At 53.6% G+C, this 15,846-nt stretch overlaps 2 protein-coding genes across 2 annotated transcripts; both read left to right on the top strand.

Annotated features, from left to right (window-relative positions):
• Window positions 1-660: 660 nt before the first annotated feature.
• A1BG (alpha-1-B glycoprotein) lies at window positions 661-5,620 on the top strand. Its single transcript, XM_028530481.2, has 8 exons — window positions 661-770; window positions 853-888; window positions 1,084-1,362; window positions 1,970-2,242; window positions 2,515-2,814; window positions 3,618-3,914; window positions 4,844-5,116; window positions 5,453-5,620. Exons 1-8 carry the CDS (start codon window positions 737-739, stop codon window positions 5,458-5,460), a joined length of 1,500 nt encoding a protein of 499 aa, XP_028386282.1. The 5' UTR covers window positions 661-736; the 3' UTR covers window positions 5,461-5,620.
• Window positions 1,406-13,777, top strand: LOC114510824 (alpha-1B-glycoprotein-like). The gene is made up of 6 exons (XM_036013544.1): window positions 1,406-1,423; window positions 9,732-10,009; window positions 10,618-10,890; window positions 11,161-11,460; window positions 12,259-12,555; window positions 13,482-13,777. The coding sequence occupies exons 2-6, from the start codon at window positions 9,793-9,795 to the stop codon at window positions 13,775-13,777; spliced, it is 1,383 nt and encodes a 460-aa protein (XP_035869437.1). The 5' UTR covers window positions 1,406-1,423; window positions 9,732-9,792.
• Window positions 13,778-15,846: the final 2,069 nt, after the last annotated feature.

The following is a 15,846-nucleotide window of genomic DNA, read 5'->3' as shown; positions in this document are numbered from 1 at the left end:
AGGACTCTGAGCCTAGGTGCTCAGTGAGGGGGTGATTGCCTGTGGTCGCATATCATATCCTAGAGGCTGTGCTGGGTGGAACCATCTTTGTTCTGGGAATAACAAGAACTGAGGGGAAATTCTCATTCTTGCCCATGGTTTTTTTTTTTTTATTTTAAGTAAGACTTTTTAAAAAAAGGTTTTATTTATTTTATTTTTAGAGAAGAGAAGGGAAGGAGAAAGAAGGGGAGAGACACATCAATGTGTGGTGCCTCTAGTATGCCCCCCAATGGGGACCTGGCCCACAACCCAGGCATGTGCCCTAGACTGGGAATCGAACCAACAACTTCTCAGTTCACAGGCTGGCGCTCAGTCCAGTGAGCCACACCAGCCAGGGCTATTATATTAATTTTTAAAATGATCACTTTTATTTACTTTTAATTTCATTCATTTTGTAAAGGGTATAATCTTTATTTTTTTTCCATTACCATTTAGTCCCCTTATAGCCCCTCCCCCAGCAATCACCACCCTCTTGTCCATGTCTATGACAGTTCATTTCTATGCACACTTATTGCTGAAGTTCCTGAAGCCACAGGAGTTCACTCTAGCCAACAACCTCTCCAGGCACCCTGCCCCCTCCTGGCCTTGGGGAAGGATAAACAGCCAGAAGAGGTCAGTGCCCTGTTCCACCCACTGCGGCCCTCGCTGGAGCCTTTTGACCTCACATGCTCACAGGATTGGAGTGAGGCTCACCACCATGTCCATGCTGGTGGTCTTCCTGTTGCTCTGGGGTGAGGCATCTGGGCCTGGGGCCCCTGGGGAGGGAGGGTGGGAAAGGGCAGGAATGGGGGCCTCACAGGTGTATCTCCGCAGGTCTCTCCCTGAGCCCAGAGGCAGAAGCGGCCACCTGTGAGTCAGGGCTGGGTCTGGGATGGTGGCTCGGGGCTGGTCTCATGGTGGTGGGAGCACTTGGGACCTGAAGACAGTGGGGTGCATACGGGAATTGGGGACGGTGGGTGTACACACACACGCTCTGGTGGCGGTGGGCGCACACAGGGGGTGCCTATGTCCTGGTTCCTGGCTTTGACCCTGGCCCCCATGCAGTTTTGGAGACCCGGCCAGACCTGTGGGCAGAGGCCGAATCGCTGCTGGAACCCTGGGCTAACATGACATTGACGTGCCGGGCCCCCCTGTTCACCTCGGATTTCAAGCTGTTCAAGGATGGGGTGCTCCGGGATCGTGTGCACCTTGATGTACCCACCAAGGAACACCGGTTCCTGCTAGGAGCAATAACGGCTGACACCCGTGGCCTCTACGGTTGCCGCTATGATATAGGCGATAGTTGGACCCAGCTGAGCAACCTGCTGGAGGTGACTGGGGCAGGTGAGCAGTGAAGAGGGGTCATGCTAGAGAAGCCTTCCGTCCTCTGCTCCTCAGTCACCTTGTCCTCCTCTCCCACCCTGACCCCCTGAGAGGCTAGATGACTTTGGGTGAGATCATCTGACATCTCTGAGCCTCAGTTTTCTCGTCTATAAAGTGAGAGTGAGCCCTGGCTGGTGTGGCTCAATGGGTTAAGTGCCGGCCTGCAAGCCAAATGGTCACTGGTTTGACTTCCAGTCAGGGCACATGCCTGGGTTGTGGGACAGGTTCCTGGTTGGGGCCATGGCAAAGGCAACCGATTGACGTTTCTCCTCCTCTCTTTCTCCCTCCCTTCCTCTCTCTCTAGAAATGAATAAGATTTTTTTTTTTTAAGTGAGGGTGATTTTTGTACTGACCCCAGAAGGTTGTGAGGAACAAATGACTGAGTTCCTAGAAAGTGCGTTGGGCAGGCCTGGCACACAGTAGGGCCCATAACACATCTTCCTCTTGTTTTATGTCCCTGTCCATCTCCCTGGCTCCCCCACATTTTCTTGAATGTGATGGTTCAGGTCCTGCTGGGCCACCATGTCTCCTAAGTCATGCAGAACCCTCAACCCTGCCCCACCTGCAGAGACGCTGCCTCCCCCCCTGCTCTCAAGTAAGCCTGTGTCCTGGATCACGCGGGGCCTGGACACGACCCTGTTGTGCCGAGGGGGACTTCGGGGTGTGACCTTCCTGCTGAGGCGCAAAGGCGATGACCAGTTTCTGGAGGTGGCTGAGGCCCCTCAGGACGTGGCGGCAACCTTCCCAGTCCAACAGGCTGGCAACTACAGTTGCAGCTACCGGACCCACGCAGCAGGCACCCCTTCTGAACCCAGTGCCACTGTGACTGTCGAGGAGCTGGGTGAGTATGTGGACCAATGTGGGTGGGCTTCCTGGGAGAGGAGGTTCCTGGAGCATAGAGTTGCTTGAACTTGACCCCTAACCCTGAATACCGTGTGTGGCATGGGGTCTGGGAAACAGTTACTTGGCTCACAGCAGGCCTGAGCGGGATGCTGCGGTGATGCTGCTGGGCCCTGGGGAGACCTGGGGCTGCAACAGGACTGGAGGCTGGGCTTTCTCAGCAAACAGGGTATCTAGGACTCCATCACCCCAGTTACCCTCCCTTCCTTGTAGCTGCACCACCACCGCCCAAGCTGAGTTTCCAGGGAGCATCTGCTGAGGTCCTGCTCCGTGGTGGAAAAACTTCACTAGTCTGCATGGGGCCCCTGGAGAGCGGCATGGAATTCCAGCTGCGGCGTGGAGACAAGGTGCTGCTTGTAGATACTTGGAGCACCAGCCCGGACCGAGTTGTCTTTAAGCTGAACTCAGTGGTCCAGGGGGATGGTGGCCTCTACACCTGCCGCTACCACCTGCACGGGAAGGACATGCCCTGGTCCCAGGACAGTGCACCCGTGGAACTGCTGGTGAGCGACGGTAAGCCTGGCGCTGTGCCCCTGGGGAGCAGGGGAGATACCAGGGAAGGTCCTCTGGGACCACAGGGCTCTGGCTTCAGCCCAGTCCTGACTAATGGACCGGGCCACAGTTTCCCCAACTGAGAATAAGACAATGAGCTCAGCAACTTCGAGGCCCCATGAAGAATAATTGGGTCAACATTCAAGTGTGGCGCAGGCCATGCAGATGTTAGGTATCTGGGGACCCCCAGCCTCCAGGAGCGGGTGGGCGTGGAGACCTGCTTGTAGAGGGCGGCCTGCCTTGGGCTGCAGGACCTGCTCAGTATGCAGATATGGAGCATCAACCAGGGAGAGGAAATTCGACAGCAGCGGGAGATGGGGGGGAGCGGTGGAAGGTGGACACCGCGGCACCATGACCCCCTGGCCCCATCTATTCTTGGAGATCAAAGAAATTAACAAGGAAGTGTGCAGAAGATCCAAGGAGGGCAGGGGATGAGAGCATTGTTTTCTTTTCCTTTTTAAAAAGATTTTATGTATTCATTTTTAGAGAGGGGAAGGGAGGGAGAAAGAGAGAATCAATGTGTTATTGCCTCTCACATGGTCCCCATTGGGGACCTGGCCTGCAACCCAGGCATGCGCCCTGACTGGGAATTGAACCTGCAATATTTTGGTTCGCAGACCTCGCTCAATCCACTGAACTACGCCAGCCAGGGCGAGAATAATATGTTCCCCCCGCCCTCCGCCCTCCGTAGTCAGGGCGGGCGTCCTGGAGTGGGCGGGGTTGGGGGGGATCTAGGCACCTTGGTTACCTGCGTTCCTCCACAGAGACGCTGCCTGCGCCCAAGCTTTCGGCAGAGCCCGCGACTCTGCGCCCAGAACCTGGCACGCTGGTGCAGCTGCGGTGCCGCGCACCCCGGGCCGGCCTGCGTTTTGCCCTGGTGCGCGAGGACAACAATAGGCGCCAGGTGCTTGGTCTCCAGAGCCCCGCAGGCGATGAGGCCATATTCGAACTGCGCGACGTCTCACTGCTGGACAGGGCCAATTATAGCTGCATCTACACAGACATTGCACCACCCTTCGCAGGCTCGGCTCCCAGTGAGCATCTGGAGCTGCGCGTGGACGGTGAGTGGACAGGCCTCCTTCATCCGGGTGCACAGTGAGGTACCCGTCTTTCCTTGGTGCCAAAGTCTTGTTGCGCTCTGGGCCTCCGTATTGCCCGCATAGACGATTCCTTATGGAAATGCAGAATGGAAATCCTTACGGAAAGTGTCAGAAGTCCTGGGGATGCCTCGTATTTGGTTTATTTATCTGGGACGTGAGCGCTGCGCTTCAGTTTCCCTGTTATCTTCTTGTTCTTAAAGATTTCACTTATTTTTAGAAGGCTAGAGAGAAGCATCAGTGAGTGGCTGCCTCTTGCACGCCCTCTACTGGAGGCCTGGTCCACCACCCAGGCATGTGCCCCTTTTGGTTTATAGGCCCACGCTCAATCCACTGAGCTACACCAGCCAGGGCCCATGTTGTCTTATCAGCCTTACACCTCCTTGTGCCCCTTTCCCCATGGGAGAAGGGTTAATGTGCAATCCTCCGGGTGTCCGCTGTCCCTGGGGTCTATTTGTTCCTCTGATTTCCTCATCAAGGGCTCCACTGGGCAGAAGCCATTGGCACACAGGTCTTGCCTTTAGACCTTAGGCTGCGCTGTGCGCTAGGCTCTGCAGGGAAGATAATTTCTCTTGGTTATGTATTCCTTCCCCTCACCTCGGGCCCTCACATGTGGGGATCCCCAAGAAGCCTCAGTTCAGGGCCCAGGTCTAGGGGACAGCTAGGGTCCTGGGGAATGGGCTGATGCAGGGACACATACAGTTGCAGTGAACCGGTACAGTGCAGTATTCAGGGTGTGAAGGCAGCCATCTCCATTTGGGGCCAAGAAAGAGGTGAAAGGTGTGGAGGCCAGAGGCCAGAAGGCCTGGGCATTAGCGGGAGGAGAACAGGGGAGGGATTCAGGAGCAGCGGGAGGCAAGGGAGTAACTGGCCTGACCCTCTGTTGCACCCAGGACCCCTCCCCAGGCCTCAGCTCCAGCCCCTGTGGAGCGGATCAGTGAGCCCAGGGCATGATGCCACCCTGCACTGCAAGGCCCCCCTGAGCCGTGTGTCCCACATCACCTTTGAGCTGCTGCAAGGCAAAGAGGTGGTTACGAGAAGTTCCTCCTCAGAGGATCTTGTGCTGACCTATGTTGGGCCCCAACATGCTGGCAACTACACGTGCCGCTACTCCAGCTGGTCCTTTGTGTCTGACCTCAGTGATCCAGTGGAGCTCCGGGTGGCAGGTGAAGTTCCCCTGGGGGTCTGAGCCCTAGGTTTTTCCCCACTGCCCTTCCCCACCCTGCCTTTGCCCAGACTGTGCCCTCTGTCAGAGTGCCCTTCCTCGCGCATGTTCACAGCACATTGGTTAGTGTGTCTGGTCTCTTCCGAAATTAGTCAAAATTGTAGGAAGGGAAACAACCCTTAAGCCCCGCCCCTGGGGGGCAGTGGCTTGGTCAACCAGGAGGGAGCAACAGGAGGGAGGCCTGACAGCTTCTTACTGTGTGGCCTCAGTGAGGCCCACCCTGATTGCACACAGGATGCCTCCTTCCCCTGCCATTTCTTTCGTCATATTTCTCTAGGACACTGATCCAACTGCAAACCCAGGCTGCTGAGGGTATCCTGGTTCAGCATGGCACAGATCCTTCCTGCTGCAGCTGGAGACTGGACTCCCCTGGGGAGAGGGTGGGGGGAACAAGAGGGCTCTCTGTAATTTTTCCTAGGAATTAATAAATGTGACCGCAAACTTTGCCTTTTGTTGCTGCAGGGGCTGGATGCCCAGGACAGAGGGAAGTAGGTTGGGATCCTGTGTCCTGAAGGTGGACAGGCCCTGGATTGGGTCCTCAGGGTAGAGGGGCTGATGATTGGCTCCAGGGTCCACCTTTTACAAGACCTTTCTCCTCCACCAAGAAGTCTTGCTTCCCCAGCTGGAGGGCCCCAGCCAGTGGGGTAGGTAGCTTGAGGCTCCAGACACACCCAACCCCCCAACTGCCTTGACCAAATCAGTCCCCACACTGGGAGGCAGTTCAAAGGAGGCTGCATTTTATGGCTCTGTCCTCCAGTGTGAGTGGCCACCAGGTAGTGATGCTGGCCTGTGTCCCCAGCCAAAGGCCAGGTCTTCCACATGAGAGCTTGAAGCTTTGAGAGGGGTAGGACTCCTCTCTGTTCTCCGCTGTCTTTTGGATCTGAGTCCCCATTGCCCAACTTAGTGGGGCAATGGGAACTCACCCTACTGAATCCTTGCCCAGTCCCTGCCTGGAATTTGGCCCTCCAGGTACTGGCATATAGTGGGTATATATTCATGTTATCAACATGCATATGTTGATAAACATATACTTGATAAATTTTGTTTTCAAGGAATTTGCCTATTTCAATGTGTGATCTGATTTACATATTCCTGTATTTTTAAGATTTTATTTTTAGGGAGAAGGGAAAGGAGGGAAACATTGATTGGTTGCCTCTCTCGCACCCCTAATCGAGGACCTGGCCTGCAAACCAGGCATATGCCCTGACTGGGAATTGTACCCATAACCTTTCAACCTGCAGGCTGGCACTCAATCCACTGAGCCAAACCAGCCAGGGATGATTTACATATTCCTGTATACTTTGGAATGACTGTAGGGTCTGTAACAATGTCACCTCTTTTGTGCCTGATGTTTCTTCTACCCTACCCCAAACTTTCTCCCCCTCTCCTGCCAGTCTGATTGGGGATTTATCAAATTTTATTTTATTTTATTATTATTATTTTTTAAAAAACGAACTTGTGCCCTGGCTGGCGTAGCTCAGTGGATTGAGCGCGGGCTGGGAACCAAAGTGTCCCAGGTTCAATTCCCAGCCAGGGTACATTCCTGGGTTGCAGGCCATAACCCCCAGCAACCGCACATTGATGTTTCTCTCCCTCTCTCCCTCTCTTCCCCTCTCTAAAAATAAATAAACAAAATCTTTTTTTTAAAAGAATGCTCTCAAAAATAAAATAAAAACTTTCATGTTTGTGTCTGGTTTCTTTCACTGAGCATAATATTTTCTGAGATCCAACTGTGTATGAGGGCTTTATTCTTTTTTATTGCAAAGTAATATTCTATTGTGTAGATAGACCACATGTTGTTTATCCATCCATTAGTTGATGGATATTTGGGTTGTTTCTACCTTACAAAAAATGCTACTGTGAAGATTTGTGGACAAATTTTTGCTAGAATGCCTGTTTTCATGTCTCTGCTAGGAGTGGAAATGTGGCCTCATGATCCACATTCTAGAGACAGCCCCTCCCTCAGCCTCGTCAGCCCTGGGCATGGTTTGTGTTGCAGGTTAGATTCATATCCATCTACTGCTGGGATTTTCAGTGCTGCTGGGAAGGTGGGGCCCACAGCTGCTTGATCCCCAGTCTGCCTTTGTCCCCATTCCTGTTCTTGGGAAACTGCACAGTCAACATCTCAGGCAGAAACACAATATTAGGCTAGGAGAGCAGCCAGCCCACTTCCCACCTAGAAAGAATGCCCTTGAACTCAAATACACAATGTTTGAGCCCTGACCAGTGTGGCTCAGTTGGTTGGAGCATCATCCCATAAGCTGAAAGGTTGTGGGTTCAATTCCTACTGAGGACACATGCCTGTGTTGTGAGTTTTGTCCCCAGTCATGCTACAAACCACAGGCAACCAATCATGTTTCTCTCTCATGGGAGATGTTTCTGTCCTTCCCTTCCACTCTCTCTAAAATCAATAAGCATGTCCTTGGGTGAGGATTTAAAGAAAAAAAACCCCACAATGTTTGGGAAAGAGCTGCTTCTCACTCATATCCTCTCACTGGCTTACGTGGTAATGGGCCCCTCTTTACAGGCCCCGTGGACAGTCTGGCACTGGCTGTGACACACCACCGGTCAGTGCCACCCAGATGTTCTCGTGCTTGCTTGGAGAAGTTCTTCACTCTAGGGGTTCTGAGCACCCCGCTCCTTGGGTCTTGTCCTCCAGCTGCCTAATTTGTCAGGTGGAGAAACCAAGGCACAAAGTGGCCATGGCCACAGTGGAAGGTGTTGGATTTCCCAGGAATGAACCCTTAGCCCGCAAAGATCCACACTCTCACGGGCCTGGATGTGGCTCCATAAAGTCTTCAACCCAGACCCTGAGAGGCTTTGAGGAAGGCATGGCCTCACCTGCCCTGGGTTGAAGGCCAGTGTCCCCAGGCCTGAAGGGGACAGGAGGGTTATGCAATTATTATGTGCTTGGAGTGAGGGCTGTTTCAGAAACCTCAGGTCATACCCTACCTCCCACACAGATGAGTAGCCTCCAAAGAGCATGGTGGTGACAGCTGAGCTGTGTCTGTGGCACTTCCACAATCTGTGGGACATGTCCAACTCTACATTTCTGCCTTGAACCAGTCCAGTTTGTCCAAGTTTCACTAAGAGGCTTTTGCCCCTGAGCGCTGATCATTGATGCATTTCCGCCATTGTGGTTGCAACGCCCAGTTGCAAAGTAACCCTTTGGAGAAGGTTGGCAGCAGCATCCTGAAAAGAGCCACATTCAATTGCTCTGAAGTGTCCTTGCTGAAAATGTGTGGAGGGTCTTGGTTAAATGCTTCTGACGTCTTTTAGATCCTGGTCAAGTTATTTCAGGCCTCAGGGTGACTCCAGGGAACTGTTTGTTAGAAATTGCAAAATTGATGGAAAAGCGATGGTGGGGCAGGGAGCGTTGCAGCAAGCAATTGCATGAAATTCGCTCAGGTTTCCAGACCATTTGATAAAAGGATATATGCCTTCCACAGAAAAGGGAACACAGAGAATGAGGAGAGGACTCTGAGCCTAGGTGCTCAGTGAGGGGGTGATTGCCTGTGGTCGCATATCATATCCTAGAGGCTGTGCTGGGTGGAACCATCTTTGTTCTGGGAATAACAAGAACTGAGGGGAAATTCTCATTCTTGCCCATGGGGTTTTTTTTTTATTTTAAGTAAGACTTTTTGAAAAAAGGTTTTATTTATTTTATTTTTAGAGAAGGGAAGGGAAGGAGAAAGAAGGGGAGAGACACATCAATGTGTGGTGCCTCTAGTATGCCCCCCAATGGGGACCTGGCCCACAACCCAGGCATGTGCCCTAGGCTGGGAATCGAACCAACAAGTTCTCGGTTCACAGGCTGGCGCTCAGTCCAGTGAGCCACACCAGCCAGGGCTATTATATTAATTTTTAAAATGATCACTTTTATTTACTTTTAATTTCATTCATTTTGTAAAGGGTATAATCTTAATTTTTTTTCCATTACCATTTAGTCCCCTTATAGCCCCTCCCCCAGCAATCACCACCCTCTTGTCCATGTCTATGACAGTTCATTTCTATGCACACTTATTGCTGAAGTTCCTGAAGCCACAGGAGTTCACTCTAGCCAACAACCTCTCCAGGCACCCTGCCCCCTCCTGGCCTTGGGGAAGGATAAACAGCCAGAAGAGGTCAGTGCCCTGTTCCACCCACTGCGGCCCTCGCTGGAGCCTTTTGACCTCACATGCTCACAGGATTGGAGTGAGGCTCACCACCATGTCCATGCTGGTGGTCTTCCTGTTGCTCTGGGGTGAGGCATCTGGGCCTGGGGCCCCTGGGGAGGGAGGGTGGGAAAGGGCAGGAATGGGGGCCTCACAGGTGTATCTCCGCAGGTCTCTCCCTGAGCCCAGAGGCAGAAGCGGCCACCTGTGAGTCAGGGCTGGGTCTGGGATCGTGGCTCGGGGCTGGTCTCATGGTGGTGGGAGCACTTGGGACCTGAAGACAGTGGGGTGCATACGGGAATTGGGGACGGTGGGTGTACACACACACGCTCTGGTGGCGGTGGGCGCACACAGGGGGTGCCTATGTCCTGGTTCCTGGCTTTGACCCTGGCCCCCATGCAGTTTGGAGACCCGGCCAGACCTGTGGGCAGAGGCCGAATCGCTGCTGGAACCCTGGGCTAACATGACATTGACGTGCCGGGCCCCCCTGTTCACCTCGGATTTCAAGCTGTTCAAGGATGGGGTGCTCCGGGATCGTGTGCACCTTGATGTACCCACCAAGGAACACCGGTTCCTGCTAGGAGCAATAACGGCTGACACCCGTGGCCTCTACGGTTGCCGCTATGATATAGGCGATAGTTGGACCCAGCTGAGCAACCTGCTGGAGGTGACTGGGGCAGGTGAGCAGTGAAGAGGGGTCATGCTAGAGAAGCCTTCCGTCCTCTGCTCCTCAGTCACCTTGTCCTCCTCTCCCACCCTGACCCCCTGAGAGGCTAGATGACTTTGGGTGAGATCATCTGACATCTCTGAGCCTCAGTTTTCTCGTCTATAAAGTGAGAGTGAGCCCTGGCTGGTGTGGCTCAATGGGTTAAGTGCCGGCCTGCAAGCCAAATGGTCACTGGTTTGACTTCCAGTCAGGGCACATGCCTGGGTTGTGGGACAGGTTCCTGGTTGGGGCCATGGCAAAGGCAACCGATTGACGTTTCTCCTCCTCTCTTTCTCCCTCCCTTCCTCTCTCTCTAGAAATGAATAAGGTTTTTTTTTTTTTAAGTGAGGGTGATTTTTGTACTGACCCCAGAAGGTTGTGAGGAACAAATGACTGAGTTCCTAGAAAGTGCGTTGGGCAGGCCTGGCACACAGTAGGGCCCATAACACATCTTCCTCTTGTTTTATGTCCCTGTCCATCTCCCTGGCTCCCCCACATTTTCTTGAATGTGATGGTTCAGGTCCTGCTGGGCCACCATGTCTCCTAAGTCATGCAGAACCCTCAACCCTGCCCCACCTGCAGAGACGCTGCCTCCCCCCCTGCTCTCAAGTAAGCCTGTGTCCTGGATCACGCGAGGCCTGGACACGACCCTGTTGTGCCGAGGGGGACTTCGGGGTGTGACCTTCCTGCTGAGGCGCAAAGGCGATGACCAGTTTCTGGAGGTGGCTGAGGCCCCTCAGGACGTGGCGGCAACCTTCCCAGTCCAACAGGCTGGCAACTACAGTTGCAGCTACCGGACCCACGCAGCAGGCACCCCTTCTGAACCCAGTGCCACTGTGACTGTCGAGGAGCTGGGTGAGTATGTGGACCAATGAGTGGGCTTCCTGGGAGAGGAGGTTCCTGGAGCATAGAGTTGCTTGAACTTGACCCCTAACCCTGAATACCGTGTGTGGCATGGGGTCTGGGAAACAGTTACTTGGATCACAGCAGGCCTGAGTGGGATGCTGCGGAGATGCTGCTGGGCCCTGGGGAGACCTGGGGCTGCAACAGGTCTGGAGGTTGGGCTTTCTAAGCGAACAGGGTATCTAGGACTCCATCACCCCAGTTACCCTCCCTTCCTTGTAGCCGCACCACCACCGCCCAAGCTGAGTTTCCAGGGAGCATCTGCTGAGGTCCTGCTCCGTGGTGGAAAAACTTCACTAGTCTGCATGGGGCCCCTGGAGAGCGGCATGGAATTCCAGCTGCGGCGTGGAGACAAGGTGCTGCTTGTAGATACTTGGAGCACCAGCCCGGACCGAGTTGTCTTTAAGCTGAACTCAGTGGTCCAGGGGGATGGTGGCCTCTACACCTGCCGCTACCACCTGCACGGGAAGGACATGCCCTGGTCCCAGGACAGTGCACCCGTGGAACTGCTGGTGAGCGACGGTAAGCCTGGCGCTGTGCCCCTGGGGAGCAGGGGAGATACCAGGGAAGGTCCTCTGGGACCACAGGGCTCTGGCTTCAGCACAGTCCTGACTAATGGACCGGGCCACAGTTTCCCCAACTGAGAATAAGACAATGAGCTCAGCAACTTCGAGGCCCCATGAAGAATAATTGGGTCAACATTCAAGTGTGGCGCAGGCCATGCAGATGTTAGGTATCCGGGGACCCCCAGCCTCCAGGAGCAGGTGGGCGTGGAGACCTGCTTGTAGAGGGCGGCCTGCCTTGGGCTGCAGGACCTGCTCAGTATGCAGATATGGAGCATCAACCAGGGAGAGGAAACTCCACAGCAGCGGGAGATGGGGGGGAGCGGTGGAAGGTGGACATCGCGGCACCATGACCCCCTGGCCCCGTCTAGGAGATCAAAGAAATTAACAAGGAAGTGTGCAGAAGATCCAAGGAGGGCAGGGGACGAGAGCAATGTTTTCTTTTCCTTTTTAAAAAGATTTTATGTATTCATTTTTAGAGAGGGGAAGGGAGGGAGAAAGAGAGAATCAATGTGTTATTGCCTCTCACATGGTCCCCATTGGGGACCTGGCCTGCAACCCAGGCATGCGCCCTGACTGGGAATTGAACCTGCAATATTTTGGTTCGCAGACCTCGCTCAATCCACTGAACTACGCCAGCCAGGGCGAGAATAATATGTTCCCCCCGCCCTCCGCCCTCCGTAGTCAGGGCGGGCGTCCTGGAGTGGGCGGGGTTGGGGGGGATCTAGGCACCTTGGTTACCTGCGTTCCTCCACAGAGACGCTGCCTGCGCCCAAGCTTTCGGCAGAGCCCGCGACTCTGCGCCCAGAACCTGGCACGCTGGTGCAGCTGCGGTGCCGCGCACCCCGGGCCGGCCTGCGTTTTGCCCTGGTGCGCGAGGACAACAATAGGCGCCAGGTGCTTGGTCTCCAGAGCCCCGCAGGCGATGAGGCCATATTCGAACTGCGCGACGTCTCACTGCTGGACAGGGCCAATTATAGCTGCATCTACACAGACATTGCACCACCCTTCGCAGGCTCGGCACCCAGTGAGCATCTGGAGCTGCGCGTGGACGGTGAGTGGACAGGCCTCCTTCATCCGGGTGCACAGTGAGGTACCCGTCTTTCCTTGGTGCCAAAGTCTTGCGCTCTGGGCCTCCGTATTGCCCGCATAGACGATTCCTTATGGAAATGCAGAATGGAAATCCTTACGGAAAGTGTCAGAAGTCCTGGGGATGCCTCGTATTTGGTTTATTTACCTGGGACGTGAGCGCTGCGCTTCAGTTTCCCTGTTATCTTCTTGTTCTTAAAGATTTCATTTATTTTTAGAAGGCTAGAGAGAAGCATCAGTGAGTGGCTGCCTCTTGCACGCCCTCTACTGGAGGCCTGGTCCACCACCCAGGCATGTGCCCCTTTTGGTTTATAGGCCCACGCTCAATCCACTGAGCTACACCAGCCAGGGCCCATGTTGTCTTATCAGCCTTACACCTCCTTGTGCCCCTTTCCCCATGGGAGAGGGGTTAATGTGCAATCCTCCGGGTGTCCGCTGTCCCTGGGGTCTATTTGTTCCTCTGATTTCCTCATCAAGGGCTCCACTGGGCAGAAGCCATTGGCACACAGGTCTTGCCTTTAGACCTTAGGCTGCGCTGTGCGCTAGGCTCTGCAGGGAAGATAATTTCTCTTGGTTATGTATTCCTTCCCCTCACCTCGGGCCCTCACATGTGGGGATCCCCAAGAAGCCTCAGTTCAGGGCCCAGGTCTAGGGGACAGCTAGGGTCCTGGGGATTGGGCTGATGCAGGGACACATACAGTTGCAGCGAACCGGTACAGTGCAGTATTCAGGGTGTGAAGGCAGCCATCTCCATTTGGGGCCAAGAAAGAGGTGAAAGGTGTGGAGGCCAGAGGCCAGAAGGCCTGGGCATTAGCGGGAGGAGAACAGGGGAGGGATTCAGGAGCAGCGGGAGGCAAGGGAGTAACTGGCCTGACCCTCTGTTGCACCCAGGACCCCTCCCCAGGCCGCAGCTCCAGCCCCTGTGGAGCGGATCAGTGAGCCCAGGGCATGATGCCACCCTGCACTGCAAGGCCCCCCTGAGCCGTGTGTCCCACATCACCTTTGAGCTGCTGCAAGGCAAAGAGGTGGTTACGAGAAGTTCCTCCTCAGAGGATCTTGTGCTGACCTATGTTGGGCCCCAACATGCTGGCAACTACACGTGCCGCTACTCCAGCTGGTCCTTTGTGTCTGACCTCAGTGATCCAGTGGAGCTCCGGGTGGCAGGTGAAGTTCCCCTGGGGGTCTGAGCCCTAGGTTTTTCCCCACTGCCCTTCCCCACCCTGCCTTGCCCAGACTGTGCCCTCTGTCAGAGTGCCCTTCCTCGCGCATGTTCACAGCACATTGGTTAGTGTGTCTGGTCTCTTCCGAAATTAGTCAAAATTGTAGGAAGGGAAACAACCCTGAAGCCCCGCCCCTGGGGGGAGTGGCTTGGTCAACCAGGAGGGAGCAACAGGAGGGAAGCCTGACAGCTTCTTACTGTGTGGCCTCAGAGAGGCCCACCCTGATTGCACACAGGATGCCTCCTTCCCCTGCCATTTCTTTCGTCATATTTCTCTAGGACACTGATCCAACTGCAAACCCAGGCTGCTGAGGGTATCCTGGTTCAGCATGGCACAGATCCTTCCTGCTGCAGCTGGAGACTGGACTCCCCTGGGGAGAGGGTGGGGGGAACAAGAGGGCTCTCTGTAATTTTTCCTAGGAATTAATAAATGTGACCGCAAACTTTGCCTTTTGTTGCTGCAGGGGCTGGATGCCCAGGACAGAGGGAAGTAGGTTGGGATCCTGTGTCCTGAAGGTGGACAGGCCCTGGATTGGGTCCTCAGGATAGAGGGGCTGATGATTGGCTCCAGGGTCCACCTTTTACAAGACCTTTCTCCTCCACCAAGAAGTCTTGCTTCCCCAGCTGGAGGGCCCCAGCCAGTGGGGTAGGTAGCTTGAGGCTCCAGACACACCCAACCCCCCAACTACCTTGACCAAATCAGTCCCCACACTGGGAGGAAGTTCAAAGGAGGCTGTATTTTATGGCTCTGTCCTCCAGTGTGAGTGGCCACCAGGTAGTGATGCTGGCCTGTGTCCCCAGCCAAAGGCCAGGTCTTCCACATGAGAGCTTGAAGCTTTGAGAGGGGTAGGACTCCTCTCTGTTCTCCGCTGTCTTTTGGATCTGAGTCCCCATTGCCCAACTTAGTGGGGCAATGGGAACTCACCCTACTGAATCCTTGCCCAGTCCCTGCCTGGAATTTGGCCCTCCAGGTACTGGCATATAGTGGGTATATATTCATGTTATCAACATGAATATGTTGATAAACATATACTTGATAAATTTTGTTTTCAAGGAATTTGCCTATTTCATTGTGTGATCTGATTTACATATTCCTGTATTTTTAAGATTTTATTTTTAGGGAGAAGGGAAAGGAGGGAAACATTGATTGGTTGCCTCTCTCGCACCCCTAATCGAGGACCTGGCCTGCAAACCAGGCATATGCCCTGACTGGAAATTGTACCCATAACCTTTCAACCTGCAGGCTGGCACTCAATCCACTGAGCCAAACCAGCCAGGGATGATTTACATATTCCTGTATTCTTTGAAATGACTGTAGGGTCTGTAACAATGTCACCTCTTTTGTGCCTGATGTTTCTTCTACCCTACCCCAAACTTTCTCCCCCTCTCCTGCCAGTCTGATTGGGGATCTATCAAATTTTATTTTATTTTATTATTATTATTTTTTAAAAAACGAACTTGTGCCCTGGCTGGCGTAGCTCAGTGGATTGAGCGCGGGCTGGGAACCAAAGTGTCCCAGGTTCGATTCCCAGCCAGGGTACATTCCTGGGTTGCAGGCCATAACCCCCAGCAACCGCACATTGATGTTTCTCTCCCTCTCTCTCCCTCCCTCCCTAAAAATAAATAAATAAAAATATTTTTTAAAAAGCTTAAAAAAACCCCCCGAACTTGTCTTTGCTCATTTTTTAAAACTGTCTCTTTTCTATTTGCTCTCTACTTATGCCATTACTATTCCCTTCTTCTACTTGCTTCTGAATTATTTTGTTCTTTTTTACTTTCTTCAAGTAAAATTTATATCATTGATTTCTGGGGACAAACATCAGTAATAGCTTCATATTAGGCTGTTAAAAATAGGTTTGAAGACCTGGGTGGTGTAGGTCAGTGAATTGAATGATGGCCTGTGAACCAAAAGATCGCTGGTTTGATCCTCAATCAGGGCACATGCTTGTGTTGCAGGCCAGGTCTCCAGTAGGAGGTGTGCAAAAGGGAACCACACATTGATATTTCTCTCCCTCTCTTTCTCCCCCCTTCCCTTCT

This window comes from Phyllostomus discolor, chromosome 12, assembly GCF_004126475.2.
Source record: "Phyllostomus discolor isolate MPI-MPIP mPhyDis1 chromosome 12, mPhyDis1.pri.v3, whole genome shotgun sequence".
Taxonomy (NCBI): domain Eukaryota; kingdom Metazoa; phylum Chordata; class Mammalia; order Chiroptera; family Phyllostomidae; genus Phyllostomus; species Phyllostomus discolor.
The sequence above is the reverse complement of the archived record's forward strand: the minus strand, read 5'-3'. Positions and strand labels throughout refer to the sequence as shown.